The sequence below is a fragment of the Sylvia atricapilla genome, chromosome 8, assembly GCF_009819655.1.
Source record: "Sylvia atricapilla isolate bSylAtr1 chromosome 8, bSylAtr1.pri, whole genome shotgun sequence".
Lineage (NCBI taxonomy): Eukaryota > Metazoa > Chordata > Aves > Passeriformes > Sylviidae > Sylvia > Sylvia atricapilla.
The window spans coordinates 4502228-4519137 of record NC_089147.1 but is presented as its reverse complement, the minus strand read 5'-3'; the positions used below and the strand labels follow the sequence as shown (position 1 = coordinate 4519137).

The 16910-nt window shown below is 43.6% G+C and overlaps 1 protein-coding gene across 1 annotated transcript in view; it reads left to right on the top strand.

Moving 5' to 3' along the window:
• Positions 1-5756: 5756 nt before the first annotated feature.
• The window catches only part of LOC136364463 (deleted in malignant brain tumors 1 protein-like), a 48658-nt gene continuing 37504 nt past the window's right edge, over positions 5757-16910 (top strand). The window contains exons 1-5 of the mRNA XM_066324434.1: positions 5757-5856; positions 8948-9259; positions 9625-9633; positions 10240-10554; positions 11530-11847. Coding sequence (XP_066180531.1) covers positions 5757-5856; positions 8948-9259; positions 9625-9633; positions 10240-10554; positions 11530-11847 — 1054 coding nt within the window. The remainder of the gene's footprint in view (positions 5857-8947; positions 9260-9624; positions 9634-10239; positions 10555-11529; positions 11848-16910) is intronic.

Sequence of the window (16910 nt, the reverse complement as noted above, 5' to 3'; positions counted from 1 at the left end):
AGGCTCTGTTCTTTACACGAAATCTGGATTATTTATGTAACAGCAAACACAGCATGGAGCCCACCAGGCAGACCTCATCTTTGTCTTTGAATGGTGAAGAGCAAAACCTGCTGCTTGGCATGGCATGGCCCTGCCCCAGTTGTGCCAGGCTCTGCACTGTGCAGGAGGGTGTGGCACAGTCTGCCTTGGTTTTGAGGAGCTTTTCAGTGGTATGAGGTATGTTTGCCCCCAGTGTGCACTGTCATTGTGAAATTTATAAACTGAGAGCTTCACTCGAACAGTGTTTCAGTAAATATCTTCAGGATGGATTTCAAGGGTGTTGGAGGCCTGATCATGCAGAGGTTGAGGCAAACACTTAACTGCCCCGGTGGTTTAGAAAAAATTTTGGAGACTAATTGTAGTAGAAAAGTTATGCATATAACTTAATTAAACATTTGCTAATTCAAATATTTGGTTTTAATGGTTTCTCTTGGCTCACAGTTAAATGTCAGTGCATATTTGCCATCATGTGATATTTAATCCGGCAATATAGATTTAAAACTGGTTTCATTTACTTTGGCAAAATTACCCAACTTCTCTTCCCCGACTATGAATTGTTATAGAATGTCTTGTAATGTAGGGGGTAAGGTGAGATGTATTTGCAGTTGTCATCGCCCACTCATTCAGTAAATACTTCTGCCTCAGATGACCAGATGTAGAGCATCCCTCACACCATAAAAAGCACACTGGCAGAAATTATCTGCCCAGCTAGGTGGGGAAAAAATATAATGTGAAAGGAAATGGCACATATGACACTTTGTTTTCTATCTTGCTGCATGTGTGATTCAGAAAAATAAAACATGCAGCTCAGAAAATTAAACTGTGTACTGGACTGCAGACAGGAAGAAATTTCTTTTGTTCATTGGTAATTTTTTCTTTGGTGCAGATTTTAGTTATTAAAGCTGCATATTCCTAAGATAAACTGCTTGATGGTTTTAGATCTTTGATTAGTGCAGGGAAGAATGAAAAAATGTATTAGTAAGTTTAAAGATTTGTGATAGACACAAACAAAAATCTTCTACTTTAAATGACAAATCAAAGTACACCTTTTTTATAAACAAGGCATAAATTACTGGGTCTTTGGTTTTTAAGCTTTTGAAGAAAAAATTCCTAGAAGAGACAGAGCATAGAGCAGCACATGTAGACATCTGCTGTCCAGGGATTTTCCATGAGGACTTTGCAAAAGCTGGGCTGAGGTTGAAATCATCAAAACCATTCTCAGCTAGAAATGTAAAATCACATGTTTGGGAATCAAGACCTTTAGTGCAGTTGACTTCTTTAGGATGAAGAACAGTACGTAAATTTAATGTGCTTTTTCTTTCCTTTAGGACCACAGAGGTTTCTCTGCACATAAATAGACTTGAAACACAAGCACTATGAGACATGGTACCACAGTCATATCACAAAAAAGAATTCTTACTGTATTATCTTTTGAATGTCCTTAAACACTATACATACAGAAATTTAGTAACAATTTTTCTTTTAATCCACTAACATTTCAAGTAAATAAAGTTTATTATTTTTAGAATAGATTAATCCAGCTTTTTCTTTGCATTTCTGTGTTTAATCAGAATGAACATTTATTTAGAATATTTTCTTTTTAATTTTGATAATTTCTGGGAGGTATATAGAATGAAAAAAAATCCTTGATAAAGATGTAGTATTGTGGCCAAAGAATTAATTTCAAATACATTTTCAAAGTTCATGGGTCACTAGAGGGCTCCAGAAATAGGTAATTCTTGTCAAGTTGCAAGAAAAAGGAAGAAAAAATGAGGCTGGCTAAAGACAGACATAGAAACACATTCTTAAGAAGAGTCAGAATGGGTAAAAGCGTTTAGACAAAAAGGTGTATATAAGGTCAGTATTGCCTTTTTGGAGGAGGACTTTGATGTTTATCAGTTTGTCTCAGCTTTAAAGTATCATAAAAGTTACGCAAGACATTATAAACATATTGGTGCTGAGAAGTAATTACTGGGAAACAGCTAAATGACTAACCCCTGTTCTGTTTCTTGCCTTTAAATGTCTTTCATACAGATAGAAATGCATATTACTTTCCTCTGTACTTCCCTTAGGTTTAGATGTACACCATAAAGCACCCAGCAGCAGCACACCTCCTCTGATGGATTCTCTCTTTTGAGCACCAGTGGCTTTTCCTGCACTTAGGCTTTGTACACACCAAGAGCTGACTTCCCTTCAGCCATTCCCTTTGGCAACTGGCAGCATCATTTCCTTCCTGCTGATCCTTTTGGCTTAAAGGCAAGGTCAGGGCAAGAAGGTGAACAGCTGGTAACACTGAAGAGTGTTGGAAGTCTTGGAGTCAAGTTGCTTTCTGTGTTCACACCTTCTCCTTCAGCAGCCATCTGCCTCAGAGTCCCCCAGATCAGATGCTTTTTCTCTCAGTAAAACTCAGTTTAAGAAACTGAGTTTCAGAAAGGAAAATGGCATTAAATGAACACTAAAGCTAAGAACCCTTCAAAGACCTAAGGATGATTTGAATAGAGTATAAAAAGGGCCAGGTTTGCAGATCAGCCACAAAGCAGTACAAAAGAATTCCTTTCCTAGGAAAGAATTCTTTTCCAGTAGGAAAGACCCCTTCAGGGTCACTTAAGGCAAGAGCAGATATGGCCCAAAAAGAAGCATCCACCAAGATATTGTCACATTCACTGCCAGAAACCCTCCAAATACAGGCAGTTCTGACTGTTGGGGATATTCGGTCATTATGTGACAAAAATGCACGTGTGTCATGTCATGTGGGAAGGGCAGGACTGTTCATACATGGGGTTTCGAGGACATGAGACCCAGGACACCACCCAAATGTCAGACACAGGCACGGCTGGTGTACAGATTGACTTCACCTGCTTTTCCTAAGATGTCTGATATTTAATTTTGTCACTTTCTTAGACTTAAAACTGAACATTTTTTTCCTTTTGTGGGCACGAAGCAAAGGAGACTAAAAGTCTGAGTGCTGGGGGCTCCCCTGGCAGGGTATGGCCCAGCTGGTACAACACAAAATGAATAGGGACAGATACAGGAATTGAGGTCCTCCAGAGCATTCCTGGGCACATATAGAGAGACTAATTCTGTTCAAGCTCCCTCCTGCAAGAAGTGTATGACAGAAAACCAGCCCACGGATCTATAGCACAGAGTATTATTGTAAGTCTTATTGTTCCTTTGTTAAACTGAAAGACAATGATTGATCAATGAACACAGCAGAGCTTTCAATGGAGTTTAACAGCCCTAAGAGTAACTAGAAATGACAACTCTGATTGAAAAATTGCACAGTTTGAAACTTTTGAAACTTCTGATTGAAATTGCATAGAAAGCACTTGGGCTTTAATCCAACTGTAACAGTATAATTTATTGAACACTTATTCAAGCAAGGAGCTGACCACTGAAAAAACAGGTTTTTCTTTAATTGAGGCTGATATTCTCATACAAATGTCTTATTCTTATTCAAATGTTTCCTGTGTCTCAAGACTTTTGACTACAGTAAGACAAATTTGATCCTCTGTATTTTATCTCTCTGATAAGTGGTCAAGAGCCAAGGCAAAAGTTCCATTTCTTCCTGATGTGAGAACAGCACAATGGATTGCTGATCTGCCAGCAGCCATGCAGTCTCATAACTCATGCTTTTTGTGGACTTTTATGACACTTTTTGCTGCATAAAACTTCCTGCTGCTCTGATCTCTGTGTGTGCAATAGATAAGACAGATAATCTGCAGCACATTCTGTAGACTACATTGGAATTTTAGCCTCTACCAATCAAAGGTGCCTGTTATTAAGGCATAAGTCCTCATATAATTTAAAGAACCCTTACTGGAAGTGCCAGAATTACACCAGCAATCAGACACCGGGAAGTAGCCTGATATGTTCATGTGTCCATGGACCTTGCTAGCAGATTTAATTATTGTGAATACATTTAACCACTGTGCATTTAGTGCTCTTCCATTGTTGAAACTCCTTGATATCATCCATGAATTTTCTGTTCACACTGTCTCAAAGCAGCTATGGCTGCATGATCTGGAGATCCTCAAGTCCGTGCCCTTGCTCAGAGCAGGGTCAAAGAAAACAAGCTGCTCAGACTGTGTCCAGTTGGTGTGAATAACTTGAAGAATTGAGGAATCTGTAAAATTGCTGGGCAACCTCTTCCTCTGCTTCTCCAGTCTCACAGAGGAATGCTCTTTCCTTATGTGTAGTAGAGTTTATTGTACTTCAGTTCATGCCCAGTGCTTCTCAACCAGCCACCAGGCACCACTGAGATGAGTCTGGCTCTTTTTTCAAGAATCTTGCAGTAGGATTGACCTCATCATCCCCCTCCCAAGGACAGTGTGTGATCACTCCATTGAGCACATGGTATTGTTTTTGCTCTTGTCAGGCAGTCAGGAGCAGTAGAACTGTGAATAGCAATGTTCAGGCTTCCATGTCTTTATTACCATGTGAGTACAATCAGTTGTATTTACCACAGTCCTCCAGTTACTTGCTCTTCTCAGAAATTACTTTAACAGCTCCTGATTCTCTTTCTGGTCTCTGGCCTTTTGTCTTTCTTTCCTCTAGCTGGGCACTGTGAACCTTTGCAGGAAGAGCACTCTTTATTCCCCTTGCTCTACACCCAAGCTGTGTTTTTCTACGGAAGAAAGGTTGGAATACACCAGCAGGATTATTGAGTTACATCCAACTATTGCAGTTTGGTTGTAGCTGGTCTCGTAGCCAAAATGAACAGAGACATACAGCCTGGACAGGGTGTAATGAAAAGAGTATTAGACCAACAACTGGCCTCTTCCTAGTTCATTTCCATTTCTCCTCATCAGGTGAGAACAGAAATAGTAGAAATGCAATATAATGACCCCAGCAGACAGGAGTGTGGGCTGTTGTGCCCCCAAGTCACCTACAACTCCATTAGGACTTCACACAGACCAACCAAGGAAACCAGCTCAACAGGACTTCTGATTTCAATTTAACATTCTTTTCTTTTTAGAAATTGTGTGATTCAAGGCATTGAAGGGAGTCCTGCTGGCAGATGCCTCTGAGGACCATCGCTGTAGATTGAGGGAAGACACTGGTAAACCAGAGCAATCTCAACAGAAGCCCACAGATGAGGTCCACTTAGGGTACATAACAAATAACTGGCATGAATTTACTTTTGATTCCTGACTTAATCCCATTTATGATTTTTTTTTGTGTGTGTGGGTACATGTGTGTTCAAACAGCAGGGAAACAAAATTATAGTTTCAAATGGAGAACTAAAGTATCAACATTCATGACACATACAGGATTCTCTGCTGGAGAATTTACTAGAAAACCTGCTTTGTATTTACTGCCTCTTCCTGGAATACATTATAACCTCCATAATCAAGCAATTACCTATTAGCAATAAATGAATAAAATTGGGATCGTTGAGGCAAAGAAACACATAGGTTCACTGGTCTGGTTCCAAAGGTATATCTCAGCCAGCACGTGAGGTTAAGATAACTTAAAAGAAGGGCATAACATGGTCATTCCTGGCACAGAGTTACTGTTTTTCCAGGTACTACAAATTATCAAGGAAATGGAAATTTTACCACTCCTGTACAATCCTACTGTAAAGATCAGATAATCATAAAAATTATTGCAAAATAAATCAGATACAGCATGGGCCAGGCTGACCTTGAGAGCCCCAGTCTTTTACCCGTGCAGAGTATAAATTCTAACGCTCCCTTTTGCTGGGATCTCTTGACAAGATGGGGACCACCAGGGACTTGCTGTGCTTATTCCTCTTAAATGTAGCACTCCTGGATGCCAGCTCATCTAAGCTACACAAAATATATTCTTCACAAAAAGGTAGGAACAAGTGTGTCTTGCTTTGCTCTGCTGGGTCTATACATGGCACTCTATACAGGCCACTTGAATCAACCCTTTGCAAAGATTCAAAGACAGACTGAAATTAGATAACATCAGGTTGTCTTATATAAAAATATGAACCAATCTATAGCACAATTAAATATTATTTTTGTTATGAGTTAATTGAGTGTGTTATGAAATTATCATTGCTTGGCAGTAGTGTCTTGTAGATAAGCTTGAACCAAATTTAGAAAGAATTCTGATGTGAAAGACTGAGAGACTTTGTTCCTAGAAATCTGTGGGTTTCCGTATGGAATTATGAGGGATTATGAATACTTTGGCAGTAATATATATCTGTGTTATAACACTTCAAATTCCATCTTGCAAATGCACATGGAAGCACCCAATACTTCTTTAGCCTTATATCATTTAATGGGAGCGCAATAGAAAGTCACAGTTGTTGTGTTGTAGGTGTCAGGAATTCCCAGGTGTGTGCATTTGACTAACTTGGGACTTTCAGGCATGTGGAATAAAACGTTGCAGACTGTAACAGTCTGCAAGTGTGCAAGTACAAAACAGCATTGGGTTTCCTCAGAAACCAATATTTAGTATTGCTAAGGGCTTTCTAAACACTCTCAGTATTTTAAAAAAAGCTATAACAGCAAAAAAACCCCCAAAAACCAATCCAACAAAGGAACAAAAAGGGTATGGCTCTCACTCCTCTTTTGCAGAAGATTTCTGAAATCTTATGCTCTTGCAAGGAATTTCTTCTGACACAGACACCTCTTTGTTCATTTTTTTAGCAGCTATAAATACGAAAACAACATCGATTATATCTCTGGGTATATTTGTGATAGAGTGTGCATTGCTAATTTTGCCCGCTGCTTTCAAAAAGATGCTTCAAAATGCTTGAATTATAAAAACAGAAAACAGAAAAATGAAAACTAATTGTTTTTGCAATAACTAATTTTATAGGAAAATCTGTGTATAGAAACAACTGCAAGTGCTCTGATATTTCAAATTAGAAGCATAGATGTAAGTGAGTTCCACAAAAATTGTGTGTTACTTTGAGTATTTCACTTTATTAGGCTAACCGTAAGACTTCAATGCTTGATTTATTGACCTGCAACAAAATCTGTCCAGTCCTAGCAAATACACATTAAGAATTGCCACTAAAAAAATGCGAATATTAATTAAAAATTTCAGATTATTTTTCTTTGTCTGACCAAACATTAATCCAAACACACACTTCTGAAAAATAAGTTGTTTAACTGACAGGTTTGCCCTCAGTTGGACCTCTTTACATCCTTTTGAAACTGAATTGAAAAGATAATTTTGTGAGGCTATCACACCCTTGTGGAATATGACATTATTAATTATCTCTTATTTCTCAGAGATCAAAACTTTGCCCTCCACCCCAGAAAGATGCAGCACTCTAGGAGAAACCTACCTCATCTGAATTTGTTGATCACATATATTGTAAATAGCAGCCCTGTGAAACAAAAAGCCTAAAATAATAGACTCAGGGAATCACAGAATGATTTGAGTTTCAAGGCAACTCCAAAAAACTTCTGGCTTAAACTTTCAAAAAGAAGCTTAAAAGAGAGTTTAAGACAGAAGATGCTTTGAGCCATTTGTGACCTTGAAGGTTGCCAGTGAAGGGAAATCCACAACATCTCAGCATAATCAAAAAATTAGGACTCATTGTATGGGGAAAAAAAAAAAAAAAGTGTCTTGAAGATGTGTCCAGAAATTATTGGTTTTCATGCTCCTTCCATGGAAGAACACCTTGAGATTGAGACATTGCTCTCCATCTCCCACGTGACACCAGCATCCCCACCTGGGAGAAACCTGATCATGCTCCTTCAGCCACCAGGGACTCACCTGCTTCTTTCTCTTCCTTCTCCACAGATGCCATCAGCACTGACACACCAAAGCTAATGTCATCTACTCTTCCAGGTGGGTCTGAATGTGTCCACAGTTTCTGGCCAGTGCTTTTGAGGAGTCAATCATTTCTGCAGAGTTTGGGGTTTGGTTTTCTCCATGGGGCAGCAGAACCCAGGAAAAGTACATTATAATGAAGCCAAGGCTGGCAGTCCTGGGGATCTGAAAATTGTAGAGCAACGCCAAGTCCCCGTCCAAGGAAGGTGCCTGTCTGTGGGACTTTGTTGGCTGGAATTAGGTGTGTTTTGGGGATGAGTGCAGGTTAAAGAAATCATCCTGCTGAGATCCCCAGGACAGGGTGGCCCCAATATCCCCAGTGCTGGGAGAAACCTGGCCGTCCTTCTATCTCCACCAGAGCCTCACTTCTTTCTCTTCTTCCTCTGCATATGCCACAACCACACCCAGATTAATCTTCTCTGCTCCTCCATGTGAGTCTGGATTTCTCCTGTGTTTCCTTGCTGCTGCTTCTTTTGGCAGAAACAATTCGTGCCTCAGAGGATGGGGTTTAGTCTTCCATGAGGGAGAGAACGGCTTATGAAAAGCACAGCAAGAATGCAGCTGAGACTGGGAATTCTGGTGGCTTGAAATCCATAGGGCATTGCCAAGGCCCTGGCAAGGGAGGGCACAGGCTTGTGTTTTTCGTTGGCTGGAATTTGCTGTGCTTTGGGAATGAGCATGAGATTATGTTTGTGGTTGATCCCACAATGAAAGACCACCATGCTGAACCCCCCCAGTCTCTGCATCTCCCATGATACAGGGTGGCACCAACCTCCCCAGTCTTGGGAGTAATCTTGCCGTGCTCCTTCATCCACCAGGAGATCACTTGTTGCTTCTTCTTTCTTCCCAACAGATGAAACAACCAACCATCAACGGGGGTTAAGATGGTCCGTCCCTTCAGGTGAGCATGAATTTCTCCATATTTTTCTGTTGATTCCTCTTCGCTGGACAGTCAGTGGGGCAGAGGTCTGCATTTAGTTTCCTCCCTGAGAAGAGGAAAATTATGGAAAAAGTAGTTTAATACTAACATAGACAAGACTGAGAGTGCTGGTGGCCAGAAATGTGTAGACCAACGCCAAGGCTCTGACAAGAAAAGGTTTCTTTGTGTTAGAGGTCCTTGAAAATTTTCCCTTGCCTCCTTATTTCCCAGATGCTACCGTCAGCCTGGTGAACGGCAGGAACCGCTGCGAGGGTCGCGTTGAGATTTCACACTCTGGGGGCCAGGGCACCGTCTGTGATGACGGCTGGGACCTGAATGATGCCCAGGTGGTGTGCAGGCAGCTGGGATGTGGCTCTGCTGTTTCTGCAACACCTAATGCCTACTTTGGACAAGGCAGTGGCAACATCTACCTGGATGATGTCAGCTGTACAGGGTCAGAGTCGTCCCTCTTCCAGTGCAGACACCGTGGCTGGGGCAGCCACAACTGTGGCCACAGTGAAGATGCTGGTGTTGTGTGCTCAGGTACCACTGATTTCACTGCCTGCATAATGGCACACTTCCAGAAAGTGTCCCGTCTTGGCTGGAATTCAGGGTGTGTGTTGGTGTTGAATGCAGGATCCTGTTTTTGGTTGGTCCCACCATGAGAGCCCATTCTGCTGACAGCCCTGGGCTCTCCATTGCCCATGTGCCAAGGTGGCAGCAACATGCCCAGCACTGGGAGAAAGCCAGTCCTGGTCCTTCACCCAACAGGCCTCACCTGCCTCTTTCCTTTCCTCCCCTACTGCTGCCACAAGTACAGATACATCCAACACCACCATCTCTGATCCTACAGTCTGTCTGAAATTCCCTTGAGTTTTCTGCCCACTGTTTTTTACATAAGCAATCAGTGCCTCAGAGTTTGGGGTTTGGTTTTCTCCCTGGGACAGGCGAAGCCAGGAAAAGCAATTTCAGTCAGCCAAGGCTGGGAGTCATGGTGGCCTGAAACTCAGAGTGTGATTCCAAGGCCCTGATGCTGTTTTGATTTAAATTTTTTTTTCATTTATATATTCTCTCTATCCTTTGCACACAGATTTGTAGCTTTGTAGCTTCTTATTGTAACTTTGCTACAGCGTTTTCCTAGGCAGGAATTCTAAACTCATTCCAGAATCCCTAGACTCTCTTGGTACTTTTCCTGGCTACCAAGGCAGAAAAACAGCTCTGCAGACACATTTTCATCAAAAAAAGTGCAGTCCCATCTGAGGCACAGAGGACTTAGCAGGGATTTGGACTGGGGAAGAATTACATCAACACTTGTGAATATTTTGTGGCTTTTGTGGCTATTTTTCCATATCTGCCCTGGAGGTCTCCCACAAAGATTGACTTATATATTACTTCCAAGACAGAAATTATCCCGAAAGCTGTGTTGTTGCATTTCTAGGTTGAAAAATGCATCACCCTGGCACAAGAAGGGGCCTTTGTACTGGAGGTTCTTGACGAGTGTTCTGTATCTCTTTCTTCCCAAGGTTCCTCCACCATCAGCCTGGTGAACGGCAGGAACCGCTGCGAGGGTCGCGTTGATATTTCACTCACTGGGGGACGAGGCACCGTCTGTGACGACGGCTGGGACCTGAATGATGCCCAGGTGGTGTGCAGGCAGCTGGGATGTGGCTCTGCTGTTTCTGCAAAATCAAATGCCTACTTTGGACAAGGCAGGAGGAACATCTACCTGGATGATGTCAACTGTACAGGCTGGGAGTCGTCCCTCCTTCAGTGTGGCAACAATGGCTGGGGCAAGCACAACTGTGGCCACAGTGAAGATGCTGGTGTTGTGTGCTCAGGTACCACTGATTTGATTGCCTGCATATGGCGCACTTTCAGAAAATGTTCCCTCTTGGCTGGAATTCAGGGTGTGTGTTGGTGTTGAATGCGGGATCCTGTTTTTGGTTGGCCCCACCATGAGAGCCCATTCTGCTGACTGCCCTGGGCTCTCCATTGTCCATGTGCCAAGGTGGCAGCAACATGCCCAGCACTGGGAGAAAACCAGTCCTGGTCCTTCATCCAACAGGCGTCACCTGCCTCATTCCTTTCCTCCCCTACTGCTGCCACAAGTACAGATACACCCAGCTCCACCTTCTCTGATCCTACAGTCTGTCTGCAATTCCCTTGAGTTTTCTGCCCACTGTTTTTTACATAAACAATCAGTGCCTCAGAGTTTGGGGTTTGATTTTCTCCCGGGGAGACAAGAGGCCAGGTAAAGCAGTTTCACACAGCCACGGCCAGGAGTCGTGGTGGCCTGAAACTCAGAGAGTGATTCCAAGGCCCTAATGCTGTCTTGGTTTTAATCTTTTTTCATTTATATATTCTCTGTATCCATTACACATAGATATGTAGCTTTGTAGGTTCTTATTGTAACTTTGCTACAGCATTTTCCCAGGCAGGGATTCTAAAATCATTCTAGATTTCCTAGGCTCTCTTGGTACTTTTCCTGGCTACCGAGGCAGAAAAACAGCTCTGCAGAAACATTTTCATCAAAAAAGTGCAGTCCCATCTGAGGCACAGAGGACTTTGAAGGGATTTGGACTGGGGAGGAATTATATCACACCTTCTGAATATTTGTGGCTTTTGTGGCTATTTTTCGATATCTGCCCTGGAGGTCTCCCACAAAGATTGACTTATATATTACTTCCAAGACAGAAATTATCCCGAAAGCTGTGTTGTTGCATTTTTGGTTGAAAAAGGCATCACCCTGGCACAAGAAGGTGCCTTTGTGCCAGAGTCTCCTAACAAGTTTTCTTTATCTCTTTCTACTCAAGGTTCCTCCACCGTCAGCCTGGTGAACGGCAGGAACCGCTGCGAGGGTCGCGTTGAGATTTCACACACTGGGGGCCGGGGCACCGTCTGTGACGACGGCTGGGACCTGAATGATGCCCAGGTGGTGTGCAGGCAGCTGGGATGTGGCTCTGCTGTTTCTGCAAAATCAAATGCCTACTTTGGACAAGGCAGTGGCAACATCTACTTAGATGATGTCAGCTGTAGAGGGTCGGAATCATCCCTTTTGCAGTGTGGCAACAATGGCTGGGGCAACCACAACTGTGGCCACAGTGAAGATGCTGGTGTTGTGTGCTCAGGTTGAGTGGTTTGAAAACAAAACTAGTGGGAGACTCCAAGTCAGCAATGCCATTTAACAGAAAGAAAAAAAAATAAAATATATACAATAATACAAAAGACTACTGACAGAGTCAGAATACAACCTGAGTAGACCGGTGGAAGCCATCCAGATGAGGTGGTCTTCCTGAAGCAGTGATGCCGTAGAAAGGTCTGGTAGCTCTTGTCCTCTGGAAATCCAGTGGGTAAGGGCTGCCTGTACTGTCCAAATCCCAGATTATATCCAGATGGGAATGCTTGGCTCCTCCCCCTGGGGGGAGCATCTCACAATGGGATGCTCTCCTTCTATGAGTCCTGCAGTGGGTCCTTGACTGCCCATTAAACAGAGATAGCTCCTGGAGGGAGTTACCTGTGAGTCATGGGGCAAGGCATTGATGGGCCATTAACAGAAGGTAGCCCAAAGGGAGGGTGCCAGGGGGAAAAACACTGTCCCGCCTGTTTTCAACAGCTCATGAAGATGGCGATAGAGTAAATTCTTTGTGCATATCCTACACTGAAACCCAGGACATAATCCACCCCTTATTCTATTACCATCTACATCTTACCCAAATCAATACATTCTTACAGATATATACATATACATACATAGATGTACATACAGAATGAAACCTTAGACACTGTTCTCACTTAAAATTAGATCTCTGTGTGGTACACCACAGGTTTCTCCATCTTTCTGCATTATCCACCAAGTGTCACCAGGTCCTTGAGCAAAGACAATCCCACGGATGAGTCCACAGACAGTAGTCCATTGCACGGGTCAACTTTCCCAGCAGCTGGTGTGTGATAAGGAATGTGAATATCCATTCAATGCCACGTTCTCTGGCCCACAAGTTTATAAGGCCATCATTGAAATGGGTCCCATTGTCCAACTTGATTCTCTCTGGGATGCTGTGTCTCCACAGGACTTGCTTTTCTAGGCCCAAGATGTTGTTCTGGGCTTTGGCATGAGGCACAGTGTAGGTCTCCAACCATCCTTCTGCCAAGGTTAGCACATAGCACTTGCCTTGGTGGATTTGGGGAAGGGTGATGTACTCAGTTAGCCAGGTTTCCCCATACTTGTACTTCAGCCATTGTACACCATACAACAGAGGCTTCACTCGCTTGGCCTCTTTGATTGCAGCACAGGTCTCACAGTTGTGGATCACCTGTGAGATGCTGTCCATAGAAAGGTCCATGCGTCAGTCACGGGCTCATTGGTTTGTCGCATGTCTTCCCTGATGACCAGAGGCATCATGGGCCCAAGGATCTAGGAACAATTTTCCCTTGTGCTGCCAGTCTAGATCACCTGTGATACTTTCACCTTGGCAGCTTTGTCCACCTGCTCATTGTTGCAATGCTCTTCCTTAGCCCAGCTCTTGGGTGCGGGCGCATCCATGTGTCAAACCATCACGGTCAGCCTCTCTACCTGGGCAGTGATGTCCTGCCAAATCTCAGTGGCCCAGATGGCTTCTCCTCTGCACTGCCAGTTGGTCTTTTTCCAGGGATCCAGCCATCCCCACGGAGAATTAGCTACCATCCATGAGTCAGTGTAGAGATAAAGCTTTGGCCACTTCTCTCATTCAGCAATATCCAAAGCCAGCTGGACAGCTTTAAGCTCTGCAACCTGACTTCATCCACCTCATCCCTCAGTAGCTTGTGCTAATTCATCATGTGGGGCTCCATACTGCAGCTTTCTATTCCTGGCTTGTGTCTACAACTCGGCAGGAGCCATCAGTGAATAGATCATATCATCTTTCAGTCTCCGGTAGCTCATTATATGGTGGGGCTTACTTGGCATGTGTCACATGCTCTTGTTCTTCAGATGATAATCCAAAAGTGTCACCTTCTGGCCAGTTTGTTATAATTTCCAGAATTCTAGGGTGATTTGGGTTTCCAGTATAGGTGTTCTGTGTAATGAGGGCAATCCATTTGCTCCATGTGGAGTCAGTGGCGTGATGAGTGGAAGGAATTTTTTCATTGATTATCCGCCCCAGCACCAGTAGTAGGGGTGCCAGAAGCAGCTGTGTTTCAGTGCCAATTGCTTCTGAGGTGGCTTGAACTCCTTCATAGGCAGCCAAGATTTCCTTTTCTGTGGGTATGTTGTTTGCTACGGAGCCTCTGTAACTTCGGCTCCAGGTGGTCCCAATGGTCACCCTCAAGTCTCTCCAGGCACTGTCTGCCAAAGGCTCCAGGACAGACCATTGTTCCCGGCTGCAGAGTAAAGCACATTCTTCACCTCTGGTCCCGTTTTGACTGGGCCAAGGGCTACTGCATGAGTGATCTCCTGCTTGATCTGGACAAAGGCTTGCTGCTGTTCAGGGCCCCAGTGGAAATCGTTCTTCTTGTGGGTCACCAGGTAGAGAGAGCTTACAATCTGGCTGTACTCAGGAATGGGCATTCTTCAAAAGCCTATGGCACCTAGGAGAGCTTGTGTTTCCTTTCTGATGAGCCTAGATCAGTCCATGGCAGATGGTGGGGCTGTGCTTACACCCCTAGGGCTGTCAGTTCCAGGTGTACTGCATGCCCCTCCAGGTGAAAGCAAACAGAGATGTGCACTCTGCTGCCAAATGAAAGGAGAAGAAGGCATTGGCAATATCGATGGTCACAGACCACTTTGCTGCCTTGGAGTCCAGCTTGTACTGAAGCTCTAACATATCTGGCACAGCAGTGCTCAGTGGTGGCGTGACTTCATTCAGACCACGGTAATCCACCGTCAGTCTCCATTCTCCAATGGACTTATGCACTGGCCATAGAGGGCTGTTGAAAAGTGAACGGGCCTTACTGACCACCCCTTGGCTTTCCAGTTTACAGATCATCTCATGTATGGGAATCACAGCGTCTCTGTCTGTGCGGTATTGCCGACGGTGTACTGTTGCTGTGGCAATTGGTACCTGTTGTTGTTTGACTCTCAGCAGTCTCACAGCAGAGGGGTCATCTGAGAGACCAGGCAAAGTATTCAACTGTCTGATGTTTTCTGTCTTCACTACAGCTCTCCCAAAAGCCCAATGATATCCATTTGGGTCTTTGAAATATCCATTCCTGAGATAGTTTATGCCAAGGATGCATGGGGCCTCTGGGCCAGTCACGATGGGGTGTTTTTGCCACCCATTCCCAGTCAAACTCACTTACAGCCTCCAATGCAATCAGTTGCTAGGACCTTCCTGTCACCGCAGAAATAGAAATTGATTCTGTTCCATAGAAGGATTCCACCCACAGGATTCCATTCCTGTCTGAATGTGGTACAGGCAGACAGGTTGGTGTCAAGACATTTGGGAGAGCTCTGGGTGAGGGAATTTTACAGACATTTGGAAAATTGTCATGGATTGCAAAAGGGCATTGTAGGCCTGCACAGGCATGCAACACACAGAAAAGGAGCATGTGGTTCTGGAGCCTGAAGTTGGTTAAATATTTTTACTTCTCCTTCCCAGGGGACCTATATACTTCCCCGTACCTATTTCAGAATGATCTTCTAGAGAACAAAAATAGAGGAGAGGTGTTGTGGTGCACCCTCACAACCAAGTAAATGTTTCCATATTAGGAACAGAGTGTCAGTCCCACCCCAGGACTGTTAAGGGAGAAGAAGCAGAACCTTCTGTGCTTCTCTAGTCATAAATAGCCTAGTGGCAGCACAAAGGCACTTGTTGGATCTTTGAAATGTACCTCAGAACCTGAAACTGTTTCTATTGGGCAGCTTGCAAGAAAACCCTTCCTTGATCCTTGTGTACTTAAGGACCTGCAAAAAGTCTCTCAGCACTTTTTCAGAGTGTCTTAGCAGGTGCAAGGGGCTTCCCTCCTCCATGCATGGATTTTTGTTCTTTAAAAGGTACCAGCCCAATTTGTGAAATCCATGGCCCATGGGTAGTCATGGGAAAGGCTACATGATATGGGAAATTCCACAAATGCAGATTTTCCTGGGCGGGCTGCTTTTGTGTGAAAGTTACCAAACCACAGGAGTGACTTCTCTCTCTCAAAGGCTGAATGAAAAATTGTTTTATAAGTGGTACTGTCCTGAGGTTCTGAGTTATGCCTCTTTACATTGTTTGTGGAAAATGAACAGTTTGTAGTGGGAGAAAGGGTTAGTTTTAGAAATTAATTTGTGTGTCTTTTGTTTTTTTCTTTTCTTTTCTTATTTTCTTCTCTTAGTGTATGGGAATAAAATCTATCTGGTTTTGCTTCAAAGTAGAGCCTTCTTTTACACCTGGAATATGTGGAAGGGAGAAAATGTACCTAAGTTCCCGTAAGGAAATGTGACCTGTCTCTTATGCCCATGAGAAAAGACAATTTAAAAAAAAACGAATAAAAAAGGAAGAATTTCTTGGGAAGAAGCTATTTAATATAGGTGGAAAGGTCACTGGTGTTGATTGAGAAACGTCCTTCTTGAGACATTTGTGTTTTCCACCCAGCTATGAAAGAGATAAGTTCATTTGGAGTTGAGCAAAGTCAGATGTGCAAGGTGAGGCAAGGTGGTGACGTGTGAGGAAGGTTGAGCTGTGCTCTTGTATGTACACCATAAAGCACCCAGCAGCAGCACACCTCCTCTGATGGATTCTCTCTTTTGAGCACCAGTGGCTTTTCCTGCACTTAGGCTTTGTGCACACCAAGAGCTGACTTCCCTTCAGCCATTCCCTTTGGCAACTGGCAGCATCATTTCCTTCCTGCTGATCCTTTTGGCTTAAAGGCAAGGTCAGGGCAAGAAGGTGAACAGCTGGTAACACTGAAGAGAGTGGGAAGTCTTGGAGCCAAGTTGCTTTCTGTGTTCACACCTCCTTCAGCAGTCATATGCCTCAGACTCTCCCAGATCAGGTGCTTTTTCTCTCAGTAAAACTCAGAAACTGAGTTTCAGAAAGGAAAATGGCATTAAATGAACACTAAAGCCAAGAACCCTTCAAAGACCTAAGGGTGATTTGAATAAAGAAGTATAAAAAGGGTCTAGAGCTGAAAAGCCAAGTCTGAAGATCAGCCATAAAGCAGTAGGAAAGAATTCCTTTCCTAGGAAAGAATTCCTTTCCAGTAGAAAAGACCTCTACAGGGTCACTTAAGGTAAGAGCAG